The sequence below is a fragment of the Myotis nattereri genome, assembly GCF_964212035.1.
Source record: "Myotis nattereri genome assembly, chromosome: 3".
Classification (NCBI taxonomy): Eukaryota; Metazoa; Chordata; class Mammalia; order Chiroptera; family Vespertilionidae; genus Myotis; species Myotis nattereri.
Window position 1 is genome coordinate 122428064 of NC_138077.1, and position 16153 is coordinate 122444216.

General features: G+C 42.3%; 1 protein-coding gene across 1 annotated transcript in view; it reads right to left on the reverse strand.

Moving 5' to 3' along the window:
* Positions 1-2749: 2749 nt before the first annotated feature.
* MYLK4 (myosin light chain kinase family member 4) overlaps positions 2750-16153 on the reverse strand; it is a gene marked incomplete at both ends in the record, with an annotated part of 114773 nt that continues 101369 nt past the window's right edge. The window contains 8 exons of the mRNA XM_081088515.1: positions 2750-2794; positions 5603-5681; positions 8487-8639; positions 9139-9267; positions 10472-10542; positions 13403-13544; positions 14453-14562; positions 14635-14728. Coding sequence (XP_080944641.1) covers positions 2750-2794; positions 5603-5681; positions 8487-8639; positions 9139-9267; positions 10472-10542; positions 13403-13544; positions 14453-14562; positions 14635-14728 — 823 coding nt within the window. The remainder of the gene's footprint in view (positions 2795-5602; positions 5682-8486; positions 8640-9138; positions 9268-10471; positions 10543-13402; positions 13545-14452; positions 14563-14634; positions 14729-16153) is intronic.

Below are 16153 nucleotides of genomic sequence, written 5' to 3' on the forward strand. Positions count from 1 at the left end.
CCAGAGCGCTGGGAGGCCCCCCGGAGCCAGAGGCTCGAGTTCAAGTGCAGTGGCTCCCACATCCCCAAGGCCGCCAGTCATCATAGGGGTCAAGGTATCAGAACTGCTGATTTTTCAAAAAATCTCAAAGCAGCAGCAACCCCAGCGGTTTTCCTGCAAAGCAAACAAAATATGACTCTTGTTAATTCAACAGAGCTTTTAAAATTGTAATTAGTTGGTTGTGCCCTTAGGAAAACCACACACGATTTTTTATAATGTAGTATGTGTGTATGTGAGAGGAAAAAAAGAAACCCTTTGAAGGAGTCCAAAGGCTTACCGAGTGGGGTTGGGTTTTTTCAGTTTATGCAAGATGTTTCAGTACTATTTGCCATATCAAAGGACAAGGCCCCTTTGTTCCCTCAGAAGCACAGCCAGCTCCCGAGGCTGTTGCCACCGTCCACTCTATCAGCTCGATCCGGCATCAAAGTGAGACTGCGGGTCGCGAGTGGGGAGACTGCCACTCACTCTAGGCCCATGTCTGACCTGGCCCACACACCATTTGCTGCCCTACATCATTCCTATAGACCTGGGTGCCCCAAATTTATGCCTCACGGCTCCAAAGAATGCAGTGGGAGCAGTGAAATAGCGCTGTTTCTAGAGAGATTTTTAGGGTGTTTCCTCAATGCATCAAAAAGCCTCTAACAAATTGCAGGAGATTTATATGCCACAATTTACGTTGTGGATTATGCCTTATTCGTAGGGCCTGGAAGTTATACTTTTTCCACAGAAATAATCTCTAACCACCAGATTTCTAAAATCAATATTATCTCAAAGTTGGTTTTACTCATAATAGTTCTTGCCAAAAACCCCATCTTAGCCTAGCAGGAAATATTGTGAAGAATGAGCTATTTTTTAAAAAACATGAGGCTGCTCCCAGAGTTCATATCTTAAGCTTACATTTTAATATGAAAACAAAAAGTGAAAAAATAAACTCGGAAGTGGCCACATTGTGTGGACCTGAAACACCCGTCCTGCACCTGCGGGGGCCAAGGTGACCTCTGGCTAGACAGAGCTGGGGGACCCAGGAAGGGATGGTGGACGGCCCAAGAGACTGTCAGGAAGCAGACAGGACCAAGTTCAGAGAGAGGGCTCCTCAAGCTGTTCCAGCAAAGAGGGTCCTACATAACTGCCACAGTGTGACCGGCTCAGGGCTTTAGTCTTTGTCCCTGTGACTGGTCACAGATTCTGGGATAAGTGGTAGACTCCTAAGTAAGTGACCTTTACACCAAAGGCCAAAGGCATTTCTAATATTGGTTTGTGACTTTTATTATGACGTATTGATTTATTTCTACCCAGTCTTACTCTATAAAAGATTCAAGGCAGCTTACAAGAATATACACAGTCCAATAGACAAAAACCTCAAGACCAGAATAAATACAAATCCGAATAAAAGATTAAGAGCTAACGGGCTTTTTTGAACTGGAGCAGTTGTCAGGGGCCCAGGAGGAGATGGGCAGGCCCTGGGCCACTTAGGAGCTTGTGAGGTGCTGGGTCCCAAAGCTCTAGAGCAGGCGTCCTCAAACTACGGCCCACGGGCCACATGCGGCCCACCAAAAATATTTATCCGGCCCGCCGGGTGTTTTTGCCGCCACTGCCTGTCCTGCTTAGCAGCCAACTCGTCCCGGGCCTGCAGTGCGCATGTGTGAAATGTCTGAGGGACAGTGAACTGGCCCCCTGTTTAAAAAGTTTGAGGACCTCTGCTCTAGGGTATCTGCCAGGCTGGGCTCGGTTGCCACTGAATTCCCAACCCCAGGCCAATCTGGAGCTCTTGCCACCTCCTGCACACCCCATGATTTGTTAATTGCTGGAAATCCCAAGGACAGGACAGCCACATTTGTTTACAGGATAAGAGATTAATACCAGAAGGCAGCAACAATGCAGGTTCACAAATTTTAAGTTTTACGTAGTTGTTAAAATTGAGCTGCAAAAAGGCCTTGGACTCATTGCCCTAGATTAGTGAGCTGACTGATTATGCTCCAACAAGAGCATAAATATTGGAGTTTCTATGAGCCTTCTGTAATATAAGTACACTTTCTTGGGCTTCTCCTTTGGAATAGCTTACTGATATAATAGAAGATATCCATGTGTAAAACTGTCTCTTAAGAATTCCAACAAAATTTTAAGCAGGGTAGAGTCCTTGGGGTCCAAGATTGGGTGAAGACCAGGAGGCAGCTTCGGAGAGAAAAACAATGTGGGTTTTAGATTCAGAGACCCTAAGAAGATGGCACTGTACTACTGACCAGCAGTATGGCTTTGGTTGAGTTACTGAGTCTTTGAGTCTCTCTAAGGCTTGGTTTACCTGTCTATGCAAAAGAATGTATTGCTTCCTCTGATCTAACACAGCTGCTGTAAGGACCGCCAGAGGCCGTTTCTATTGCACTACGGGCACCTGTTGAGCACCTACTATGTGCCAGGCACTGGTCTCGAGATATTTGGAATATCTCAGTGGAGCCACTTAGAAGCTTAGGAAGTAAGACTATCCCCAACTCACAAACCAGGAAACTGAGGTTTCTCAGATAGAAAATGGCAGTCAGGGTGCAAATACTGCAATCTTTGTCCCCCACCCCATCTCAACCAAAACACCCCTCTGCTTCCCACATAATGCAACAAACACTGGATTTCTCCTAAGGACTTCACACAGCTCTTCAGGAAAAGGACTGCACACAGCTCAGCACTGAGACCAACCATTCAAATGGGCCTCTTCTGAAGACTATTGAGTCACAAGGTCCTGAGCGTCAGAGCAGCAATTCTTCTCCTAGGAAAACCAAAAGACATTTGAGGAAGCATAAGAACTTTTTGCATCAGTTCCTGACTTATGTAAACACTTGAGTCAATTATTTTCTACTGAGCAGAAAGTTCTTGAAACCTTGTTGCTAATGATCCTCTGACAGATACAGCTCAGGTGCAACCCCACTCTGACCTGGAGCTCCTGTCATCACTACCCTCCCTTCGAATCAGGGACAAAGAGCTCAGCACCTAACAACACCTGAGTTTCACACGTGTGTGTGTGTGTGTGTGTGTGTGTGCTGTCAAAACCTCCTTGGACACATTCACTTGGACAAAGCATGAGAGTCAGGACTGAGACTTGGGTTGCAGTGACAACAAAGACGCGCTGGACACAGAAACTGCTTCGTCCAAAAGTTTTCAAATCCAGCGGACAAGAGTCAAGTGCTACAAGAGAGGCTCAGGAAGACAGAGAAAGCACCTCCAATTGGGGGTTGAGAAGAGCCATCTTAAAGGAGGTGGCATTTAAAATAAGCCTTAGACAATCGCCATGATTTGAGCTGATCTAGAGTGAAGAGTGGAGACAAGACTGGACCCGAGGTCGGGCGTTTTGGAACAGGCCTGGACTGTTGGCTGTGCCTGCTGTGCACAATGGGGAGCACTTGAAGACTGTTTGATCAGAGTTGTGATTAAAGAAATCATGATTGGTGAAATAGCAAAGAGAGCCAATGGAGGTTGAATATAGGCTCATGGGTTATTTTATTAGCTCGGTGAATTGGAAGAAGAGCATGTGCTAAGGGAGTAGTGCTGGGACTGGAAAGGAAGGTAGAAGGCACTGGGAGAAAAGGAAACAGGTCGCATTTATTCAGTTTTTCTTCCTTCAGCTCCAAAGCATTTACTGTCTGTAGTAGGTGTTGGTTGAGTTCTAATAGACTTGTAGTTTGGGAACGCTTTGTTCCTCCCTACAGAGAGCTGTGTCTGATGCAGGATGGGTTATAAATGGATGGTTGGGTCATAAGGAAAGCTTACACTGTCTCTTCAGCTTCCTCATCCACACACTGAGGAGAACAGTGCCTGTTCCAGAGGACTGTTGTGAGGATTAAATGAGTTAATATTTGTATAGCAGTTAGAACAGTGCCAGGAACAATGCCATATAACTATAATTTTTATGATAATGAACTAGCTTTATCCAATGGAATTTTTTTAATCCTCACCATTCTTGAAATATCTATCCACCTTAGGTACCAACAGATAGAATAACAAAAAGGTGATTTTGTTGCTGTTACATCATTTAAAAAAATATTTTTAAATACTTTCCAAACTGTATAATGTCATTAATTATCCGCTGTGGTTTCCATATTGTCCTACCACGTCAAAGTGTATTTAGACACCAATAAGCTTGGATAAAAATACATTGGTGGAAAATTGGCCCAAAATAGGTTGGTAACCCTAATAAGCAGTTTATGTAGTCTGAGTAAGGTACCGAATAGGTAATATGTCTATTTTTACTTGCCATCAGTACCAATTATCAAGAAAAGGTATATTCAGACACAAATAAAATTGAGTACTGATGCTGAATTTAGAAGCAAAGCTAATTTCAATAAAACCTGAACGTGGAAAAAATGAGTACCTGAAGCATAGTCATTCCAAGGTTTTCTTGTCAGTGGAAAAGCTCCATTCCGAACCCCAGGGAGTGGGGAGGACAAGGAGCAGAGATCAGGGAAGTGAAAGTGTGTCAGACTCATGCTACCCAGGGGCCAGATGCTCCCTTCACACCTACCCTCAGTGAGCCCGAAGACTTAGACTGCTGATTGCTCTGAATGTATCTTGTTCAGTTGAACATTCTAAATGTTTAGTAAAGTTATTCAAATGCTACACATCTGCTCCCATGTCATTTGAATAATCCACAGGGACTTGAATGGAGATAGTCTCGAGGAGGCTATCATGGTCATTCAGGTGAGGGTTGACCTGGACCAGAATAACCATGCAGATGGACAGGAGACAGATTCCAGAAGTAACTAAGGGAAATAATGTGCAGAACTTGGGGATAAATTAAGCATGAAATGAGGGGATTGAGGAAGAAAGAGGGAAAAATGAAGATGTCCTTTAAGGCTATTAAGTGGGGTCACTCTGGGAGGAGTTAGGGATGAGGTGAGGTGCGGGGAGATGAGTTCAGTTTAGGAGAAGATCCAAGTGGAAATGTCAATACACACGTGGATTCTGTACCTGAAGTTCAGGAAACAAATCTGTGCTGAAGGGACTGATGGGAGAGTCAGAATACAAATGGTAATTAAGGCATGAGAGTAGATAAGGAATTTATTACAAGAAGTTATTGCAGGATGTGGGCTCAATTATTCTCAATAAATCCTTCTGTCATCATTTCGTCTCTGGTAAGAGTATCCTTCACATATACTTACATTAATATCTGCACCAAGCTGAGTATTATAGATTTGGTGCCAAAGAAGACTAAACCAGGTAAGCATAGAAGTTAGAAATTCTGAGTTCTGTTTTAAGGAGACATAACATACATTGATAAAGTCTCCCAAACTTTATATGTTCATTTGACCTAGGCTATATGTATGTATTTGTGTTTGTGTGTTTAAGTATATATGCATAGCATAGTTTATAATAGATACAAAGATTTAATAATAAATATAACACAATTAACATTTATTTTAAAAACACAAACTGCTCAATAAAAGCATTTTAATCAATTTAGCACTAGCATAGACTTGAAGGCTATGAGAAAAGGAATTAAAAATAACCTCTCTTAAGGCTAAAATGCTTCAACCATCTGATCATCAACAAATGAGGCCAAACAAAGAAGAGCCTTAGTTACCTGTGTTTTGAGTCTCAAGTGGAGCTTGTGGTCTGACAACCAAGGATGCTTGAGAGCCTCACTTGCACTTATTCGCCAACTAAAGAGAAATTCAGAAGGTTATTAGTGGGAACACGCCTGATGAGGCCTGCACCTGCCATTCAAGCTCAGCTCTGGCCACTGCCTTTGGGAAACTGGATGCAGACTGTGAAGTTCCCAAGCCATTCTGATGGCTCTGGAATTGTCAGTGTCGTGTAGGTTACTATCTAATTCAACCAGGGTAAGACAAAGCAAGGAAACTTCAAGTTCTTGTTAATAACTGAACATCTACTTTCAAATATAAGTAGACTAGAGTCCCGGTGCATGAATTCGTACACAGGTGGAGTCCAGCCGGCCCACCCCAATTGGGGCCAATCGGGCGAGGCCGGAGGGGGGAGGGACTGCAGGCAGTTTATAATAGATACAAAAATTATCTTTGCATATTAGGCTTTTATATAGAGAGAGGATATTATATTCTTGATGTACTGTCTGAGTTTCATAAACTGAGCTCTCAGTCAGTTGAAGAATAAACCTATGTCTATTATTGTAAGGACAAAACGCTACAATGATTCTTGATGATTGCAAAAGCAATTGATGTATTAAAACTATTTAATTATATGTATTACTAACTTTTTAATTAAAAAGTTTTGAAGAGTTAAGTATAGAAATAGGTGGAAAGTTAATGTAAGTATTGGAAGAGAGTATTTTATATTCTGTGATGGTGATATTTAACGTTGGCCTTAGCTTCATCAAATATTGACATGAATACTTAACTAGTTGTCATTCTGCCCAAACGTGTATCTGCTGATCCTTCAGTGTTAATGCAACCTGCAGACAAAGAGAGCGGCAGGGCCTGGGGCTGAAGTGCAACAGGCCTGGCTCAGAATCTGTCCTGAGGAGCCCTGACTGCTTCACTGCTCTCAGTGATAACATGATGGTGATAATAGCCACACACCTCAGGATCTCCATGTGATCAAACCAGAGGGCAGGTAAATGGATACAACAGGTCTTTGAATAATGGCATTTAGTTCAATGTCATTTCCTTATACGTTGATGAGGAAAAAATCAATCAGCTGGGACCACTGTCTGTGGCATGTGGACTCTGTCCTATCTGCAAGGGTTTCCTCCGGACACTCCGGTTTCCTCCCACAACCCAGAGATGTGCACCTGCATGCACTGGAGTGTCTGCACTGTCCCATATGAGCGAATGTGGGGTGTCTACTGTGCCCTGCAATGGAAGGGCATCCTGTCCAGCATGAGTTTCACCTTTGCCCTGAGCCACTTTCAAGCCTGAACTAAAATAAGTAGGGCATGACCTTGTTTTTAATTAATCTTTCTTAATATATTAGCTCACCTTCATTTTTTGGTGCTTTTGTGACCAGAAATATGCCATAGGAATTGAACCGTTGTTTGTATCAATTAGGCCATGGTAAAATTGGTTTTGGTATATGTCATTTCACTTAAAGTCAAGTTTCCAAATGTCCAAGTTTCCTATGAACAACATTAAGTGAAAACTCACTAATCTCTAAATAGGTTCTCAGTAAATTCGTATTTCTCATCTGTCAAAGATTTGATAGAGTTGATGTTTTCCCTCTATTCACTGCTTGGCATGCAGTGTTACAAATACTGATAATAACATCAGCTTTCCAAGAATGTGCCTTTCCATCCAAGATAAAGCTGATGCCTGTTCATTACCCCTCCTCTCAGACTGAGACCCCAGCCTGGCCAAGTCCTCCTCCCCTTTATGACTCAGCTCTGGCCCTTGTCAATACGCTCTATCTTTGCATTAGTCACATCGCATTATTTTTTTAATACCTATCTCTTCTACTAGATCATGAGTTACCTAAAGGCAGAGGCTGGGCTTTATGCATCTGCCCTCAATGCCCAAGACACATTCCCTGGCAGAATGTAGGTAATTACTTACTTGCTTCAGGAAAAGAGCCTCCTGTGTGGCAGGCACTGTGCCAGACTCTTTCCCATGCTGTGTGTTACCAGCCCCTCCACTGCTTCCTCCCATGTATTGGTTCACAGTCATGCTTATTAATAACTTAAAAGCCAAAAATATAAAGAAACAATAAAGCAAGTATTGTTGGCCCTGAGAATCTTAAAAACTACCTACTGTACTATGTTTTAGATATAAAACCATTTCAAACTGTGATTGCAGGGTAATGGCAATGCCCTTCCCCCGGGCATTGCTCTAAAAGGCCAGCCTACTCTTCTTCACCAACTGGAACTTACACGAGTGTTGTTCCAGCATGGCAGGAAATAGAAGGCCATGGAGTACATAACAGTTAAGTGACTGGCCTTGGGGAAAGGGAGGCTTGTGTTTGATTACAAATTCTACCACTTACTAGCTGTATGATCTTGGGCAACCTCCTGAGAGTCTTATCCATAAAGCAGTAATGATAATTTCCACCTCATGGAATTGGGTGGGGGTTGAAAGAGATAATGTCCTGGCACAGTCTGGCCCATTGTAGGTTCTCAAATGAAATAATAGTTAAGTGTTCAGCTACAGAGAGCTGTATTCGTGCTTCGTAAATGTGAAAGGCATCATGGAAATAACTCATCCCAAAACCTTCATTTTGAGAGTGAGTCACTGAGGCCCAGCGAGAGCCCTTTAGTGCAAGAGCCTTACTGCGAAAGGCAAAAACGGGAGTTTTTGCAGCTCCACTCAAACCTCATGACCAAAGCAGTTCCATATTTCAGTAAATTGGGTCAAGAGCATCAACTCTTCCTATTTACAACTTGGTGCAGGCATCAGCGACTTCACAAAGGGAATTCAGTAGTTATCTGTCATTAGTCCTGGTGACATACTGCTACTCTACAGCCCCAACTTCTTTCAGAGCCCTGGATGAACTGGGGTTACCTTTTCTCCTTAATGAGAAGCTTGGAGATGAACTCCTTGGCCTCTTCTGAGATGTTTTGAAATTCTTCCTCCTCTAAGTCCCACCTGCAGGCCAGGATGTTGTTCAGGGTCTCAGCATCATTATCACCCAGGAAAGGGGACAAACCACTAAGTCTACAAGACACAGGGTCCAGAGTGAGTATTTTTTTTAACCGCTTCAAAGCCTTATAAATAGGTTGCTTTTTGTGGTTCAATCATTTAAAGATGAAATAAAGCAAACAACCTAATATTTAAACATAATTTAAACATAAAAATATACATTTTTACCTCCCCCAACCCATGGTCTGTCACACACACACAGCAAACATGGGGAGTGTCACCTCTCGGGAGTAAGGGTTGTTTTTTAAAATTATTTTTAAGGCATTGGGTGGTGTCCTAAGAGTTGAAATGACCAGTGAAGAAGACATTCAGTTACTTTTCAGATGATGTTCAGGGAAGGAATTTACTCCTTTCACCCACAGCATGCAACAGAGCCTAGAAAGTAGTTGACTATGGCATGGTGTTATTTATTTTTAAAATAGCTAAATTAGAGCTTTCATTCAAAATAGCAAAACCTCATAGAATATGCATGATAATTGAGAATAAGTGTCAGGGAGATTGGTGATCTGCTTACAGCATATAGGCGATGACCCCCACACTCCACATGTCAGTGGGAAAGGAAACAAAATCATAGTTCACGACTTCAGGGGCAAGAAACTCTGGGGTTCCAAAGTTCACCTTCAGCTTCTCTCTGGGTTTATATCTGAAATTTAGAAGACAAGTGGAGAGATGGAGAGTGGTAATCAAAGATCATGGAAATTGAACAGATGCAGTCTATAATGAAATGACTTCAGCCATACAACAAATTTAGAATAAATGAGCTTTAAAGGAAATCACTTTAAAGTGTCAAAAACTTGTGAAGAAGTTCTAAGAGTTTTAAGTCATAATTCATACAATAAAACCTTAATAATCTAATAATCTAAAGCAGTTATGAGAAAAGCCACTCAGAATAATTCGAACATCTGAATTATAGAATATGACCAAATAAAAACTTATATGATTCTTGACACATAGATGGATTGAATAAACCCTTATTAATTAACTAGAAGCCTGTGCACCAATAGGGTCCCTCGGCCTGGCCTGAGGGATGGGGCCAAAACTGGCTCTCCGACATCCCCCAAGGGGTCCCGGATTGTGAGAGGACACAGGTCAGACTGAAGGACCCCACCGATACACAGGGCCGGGGAGGGACGCAGGAGATTGACCAGCCAGGGAGGGACCTCGGGAGGACTCCATGGCATGTCCAGCCTGTCTCCCTCAGTCCTGATCGGCCGAACCCCAGCAGCAAGCTAACCTACCAGTCGGAGCATCTACCCCCTTGTTGTCAGTGCACATCATAGTGAGCAGTTGAGCGGTCTTAGCATATCATTAGCATATTGTGCTTTGATTGATTGAACGGATGACTGGACAACTGAACACTTAGCCTATTAAGCTTTTATTATATAGGATACATTAAATGCAATAATTGACAACACCTATTTTATATTTATTGTTAATGTGTTGAAGTGCATGTAAATTCTTTGTTCCCTTCAGAACCTGAAATGTGCCAGAACCCTTTGCAATCTTGTTCAGACTATGACTTTTTAAAAAGTGAATCTCATTACAGATGGAACAAGTATAAAAGACTAAGACAAACTCTCACAAATTCTGAATTAATGTTTTCAAGTTTAATAGCTTCACTGTATTGCATTCTCACTGTTTATCTTTTTCCTGCATGCGCTGTGAAGACTTCTAAAGTTTCAAATCCTGAAGTCAGCAAGGTAAAGCTGAAACATCATTTTTGTTAAGTTAAATCTAAATAAGGGAATGAAACCAAGGGATATATCTATCAGATTTGTCTTTACAAAGAAAGAGCACTCATCGTGCTCCCGAACTCCATTCATACACCTATGTTCAAATAGACGTACCTTCTGGCCAATCCAAAATCAATAATTTTTATTTGCTTAGTATCCCGATTCACACACAGGATATTCTCAGGCTGCCAGGAGAAAGAGACACATTAGCAATGAAAACAACCATCATTCACTCAAATTGTCCTTGAACCACGACTAAAAATACAACGATGCTCAGGAAAAACATAGCAGGCCTTTCACTTTGGGGCTGGCTTGTCTGTGTGGGTATTTTCTCCTTTAATTATGTGGTAGACGAGGTTTTGGGTACCATGCCAAACTTGCATTACCCCGCCGGTTCTCCCCCTGTTCCTGCAGTTTACCATGATATGTGAGTTCAGGCAGGAGGCCTCCATGAGGGAAAGAAAAAGGGGACTGCTTCAGTACTTTCCAAATGCACTGTGGGGGCTGTCTCAGACCTGACATCTGCCCCCCCCCCCTAAAATTATGAAGTATGAATTTCCCTTCTTGGAGGAATATTTTACCCAAGGATTTATGAGTTCTAAGAGAAATGGCCTGATTCATTTAAACAGCCACACTGAATGTGTAGTAGAATGTGAATGCTCCGACCTCCAGATTTTCCTTTATATTTTGGTATATGAGAAAGTCATGTGTCAAAGGAAGGCTCCCCCCATTTCATTCTTCCTTCTCTGTAATTCCAAAGTTTTGCTGAGTTAGGTCTCAATGCCTAACACCCTTGACTAAGTGGTCCCTTGGAGTTTGACTCTGGGAAGACTTTTCCCTGCTAATCCGACAGTCTTGGGGTGAAGAGGGAGAAACACAGATAGCCGCACTGTAACCGTTTACAGAATGTCTTACACTTGTACCTACATTTGTTAGGACAGAAAAGCTTAGGTCAGAGAAATATGAGAGATTTAATTTAAAGTTAAGGTTATCCATAAAAGAGAAAATTTTCAACAAATTGCCTAGATTCTCAAGCTCTAATCCATCCCAACTCTTCCCTGATTGCTGTGGGAAGGAGGGGGGGTGGGGCATGAGCTGAGTAATTGAATCCTTAGGATCCCATGTCCCATCCTTTAGGTGGGATCCTGTCTGGGTGAAGAGGAGGTTCAGATGAGGTCAGAAACTCAGAAAACACTTTATGAAATAACATAGTCCATTTGGGTAGGTATAATGTCTTTGGAAGATCTTTTCTAAAATACCTCTAAAACAGATGTTTCTGAGAAAAAAAACTATAGAGAAATGAGTACCATATAAGAACATTTGGTTTTATGCTTAAATAACTGATCAATCATGTATAAAGCTATCCAGTTGTCAGACTACTATGACACCAAAAAAATTGTTTGCAGAATGTAAAGAAGCAGTTTCAAGGGCACTTCAAAAGTTATTTTTTTTCTAATTATGGAATTAAAGCATATTCATTGAATAAGATTTGTAAATCAGAGAAAAATATAAAGGGGAGCATTCTTATGTCACCTCTAAGCTCCTCTACACATGACAAGCACTGAATATTTTTGGCCCTTTTCCTTCCAAGGAGCTTTCTGAAAGGATGACTGGTCCTTAATGGCCTGTCCAGCTGCTGCCTTTATTAATATCATTACATACAAGTTATAGCCAAAGTTACTCACTACCAGTCCTCAGTCAACATTATGGAGCCACATATGGAGTTGTCTGACTTATGATAGGTCGGGTCCTAGTTCCAGTTGCCAATCAAAGCCCTTAGGGATATCTGCAGAATATCCATACTCAATGAAATGCTCCATGAAAATACGCATTCTCAAACTCAGCTCATAGCCGAGGGCTTTGCTAATGATTTTTAACCTTTGACTTTGCCATTTTATACCACTTACTCCTGCCCTGTGAATGGGAGAGGCAGCGCACATAAATCAAAACAGTGAGTGAAGACAAGTTGTAGGAGAGGCCCATGGGAAACTATTTAAGGAAGTTAAGTGTATTTACTCCTACAACCCCTGATGACTTACCATAGATGGTATGTTACATAGAATACTTTATCTCACTGCCAAGCTGTGTAAACAGGGCAATGAGAAAATGTGCCACACAGAACATACATTTCATGATGCTCAGCCGAAATATCAGAGCTGGTCAATTATTGGCCCTGGGTCTTTCATTGGTTGTAACTGGGTACAACCTGGGGACTTCATAATGGGAGAGAAATCAAAAGGGAAGGGTCATTGCCTGGACAGTGTTGCTCAGTGGTTGAGCATCAACCTATGAACTAAGAGGTCACAGTTTGATTCCCAGGGAGGGCACATGCATGCAGGAGGCAGCTGATCAATGATTCTCTCTCATCATTGATGTTTCTATCTCTCTCCCTTTTCCTTCCTCTCTCTGAAATCATTAAAAACATATTAAAAAAAACAAAAACAAAAATGGAAGGGTCATCGAATAAGAGAAGAAAGGAAGGCATCTTGAATTCCCACTGCTTACAGAAACTTTCCAGCAATTCCAGCATTTTCTCACTACTCTTCTGGCTGCCCTGTATCCCATCCTGCCATTGGTTTCTCCTCAGTGCTCTAGCATGCCCGTCGAAAAACAAAGCCCTAAAGTCCAGAGTTTCAGAAGAATGCTGGGGACTCCTGGAGAGCTGAAAGCTTGGCTACCACAAGGGTATGTTGACCTAGTAAAATCCTCCCACCTACTTAACACATAATGACAGGGACACAACAAGGGCACCTTGTTGGTGATGGTGGTGGTGGCTTTAATTCTAAACTTTTAGAGAAATGATCTCCATGTAGATTCCTTTAACACAGACAAGTTGCAAGAATCTAAATAGTAGTCTCTAAAGAAGAAGAATTCAAATATTAGTGGGTGACAGAAGTTGGAAAGGTAAGGTTAAGAATCTGGACTTTTATTAATTATTTAATATGTACCAAGTCACAGCCTCAGTGTCCCAAGCTGGTATATAGTATCTGACAGGGCCCTCTGATTCACACGAGGGAAAAGGTCAGAATGCAAAACATGTTCTACCTTCAGGTCCAGATGGAGAATGTACATCTGATGCATGTGTCGTATTCCCTCACATATCTGCTTGATGAACAGGATGGTGTCCAACTCAGTCAGATTGTAGTTGTTGTCAATGATCCGATCAAATAGCTCACCTCCGTCCACACTGCAGAAGGGAGAGGAGTGAAGTCCTGAGTCTTGATTCCTTCATGAACATGTTTCCTTGCAACAGGTTGGTGTTTAAGCTTCTCTAGTTCTTCCAATAAAGGTGTGCACACAGTTGTTTCTCTGCCTTCTTTGCTATCTCAGTTAGATGACTCTTAGGTTGAATGCCTTTGTCTTACCTACCATCAGTTTTACAAAGTCGCAAACTCCCTTTCATGCAGTGGTTGCCACTCTGGAGTAAAGTCCACATCTACCATTTTCTAACAGACATGGAAAATAAAGAGGCCTCTGAGAAGGCAGGGAGAGAAATTCTAAATACCAACTGAGGGTCAGACAGGGCCTCCTCAGACTAATATCAGTAATAAAGTGCGTCTATATGGCTGATGATAAATATTTAGTATTCAAAATTCCTTATTAAACAATGATAAAGAAAATCCAAAATGAGGAGAAAATGAACTGAATCACAATACTGATTCACTTTCTAACTAAACACTAAGTTTAGAAAGCTGATTTTAAATGGAAGTTTCTTAGCCCTAATTATTAAGAGTTTGACATGAACTTTATATTAGTGATTAGGTTGACAGTAAAATGTAGTTCAAACATCACTTTTCTTCAAGTCAACCAGAATAATATTTAAGCTGGATTTGTTACAGTATAGCTTACATATAAAGTTAGATCTATGTTGCTTTTCTACTTCTTATTAATCAAATCATATATGGAAATAGCTATTTCTAAGTAATGTCCTTTCTGAAACTGATGAGATTATCAGAACCAGTGGTACATCAAGCATGGATTTAGCAACTTCTGTGATAGGACAGAGCACCATGGTCACAGGTGCTGTGGGTCTCTCTCCACACGTGTACACAGCTTTGCAGGAGAGTGGAAGAGGGAGCAGAAGGGAACACATACTACTCCATGACCAGGACGATGTCATTCTTAGACTCGAAGGCATCGTAGAGCTGAATGAGGTTCACGTGATCCAGCTGGTTCATGACGGTGATCTCATTCTTCACTTCATCCTGAGAAGAGGGACAGGCACTCAGTGAAGTGAGGATAACAGTAAGGAAACACCCACATGGCACAGCCTTTACCTTATCCTTCAGGCCTCTGGTCTTGATGATCTTGGCGGCCAGCTTCAGACCTGTTGCTTTCTCTTCACACTTGTGAACCTGGCCAAAGCGCCCCCTGCCGAAGAAGAGGACAATGTGCAGCTTGGGGCTCTGTCCCCACCAGAACCTGGCTTTAGTCACCGCCAAGTAGATGAGGCAGTTGCCCCAGGCATTTCTCCTTTTGAGTTTGAATGAGCAAACCTGTTAGTGCATCTACTGTAGCCAATAAACTTCTACAATAGTGTCAAGGGGTGGTCTGTTGGTCACTGGATCAGAATCTTCTGGGAGTAGAAATACATGTTTCCCAGCTCTACCCCAGACCTACTGAAACAGGAATCTGGGATGAGGCCCCAGAATATGCATTTCACAACATTTCTTGGGTAATTCATATGCACCCTAAAATTTGAGAACCTCTGTTATGGAGAAATTAGAATTGTTCTGAATACATCTATATATATATATATATAATAGCCTAAGCAACTATTACAACCAAATGACCAGAACGACTGGTTGACTAGTCGCTATGACATGCACTGACCACCAGGGGGCAGATGCTCAAAGTAGGAGCTTCCCCCTGGTGGTCAGTGTGCTCTCACAGCCAACCTCCCATGGCCATTTAACCTCCCCCAGTCCCTACCCCGAGCTGGCAAACCTTCTGTGGACCCTCCCCTTGTCCGGCAGACCCTGTCCAGTAGTCAGCAGGCCTCATCCAGCCCTCCCCCAAAAGGGACTGGGCAAGATGGCCCCGATAGGCCCTGATCCCCGGCCAGACCTAGGGACCCCACCCATGTACAAATTTCGTGCACCACACCTCTAGTAGAAATATAATAAGCTAGGCTTTGTAAGTATGTGAACAATACAAGTTGTGAAAAGGCACATTGTTGTTGTTTTTGGAAGTGCATATAAATAAATAAGAAGTAATAACAATATTACATATAAACACATATACATACTCATCTCTGAGCTTTTTTAAAATGTATATTTTCATTTATTTCATAGAGGAAGGGAGAGGGAGAGAGAAACATCAATGATGAGAGAGAATCAATGATTGGCTGCTTCCTGCATGCCCCCTACTGGGGATGATCAAGCACACAACCTAGGCATGTGCCCTGATCAGTAATCGAACCGTGACCTCCTGGTTCATAGGTTGATGCTCAACTACTGAGCCACGCCAGCCAGGGCAGCATCTCTGAGCTTTTTGACACTTTAGCTTGGATATACCAGATAAATGTATATACACTTTGTAAGACAGCTTCTTACAAAGGTAATCACAGACAGAAATGCACCCTCATGAACAATATTCCAGTCTGACTTGCTTGCTGTGATTCCTGATTTAGTAAAACAGACAGAACCCCAGTGCCTGCCTGTGCAATGATGGCTCTCACAGCAGGGGCCACAAGAAAACCCCTAACAGCATTGGGAGCCTAATGTCACTTCACTCATAGAGGCCTGCAGAGGTGAGGGTCTTGGCAACAACCGAAAGAGGGAGGGTGATGACTAC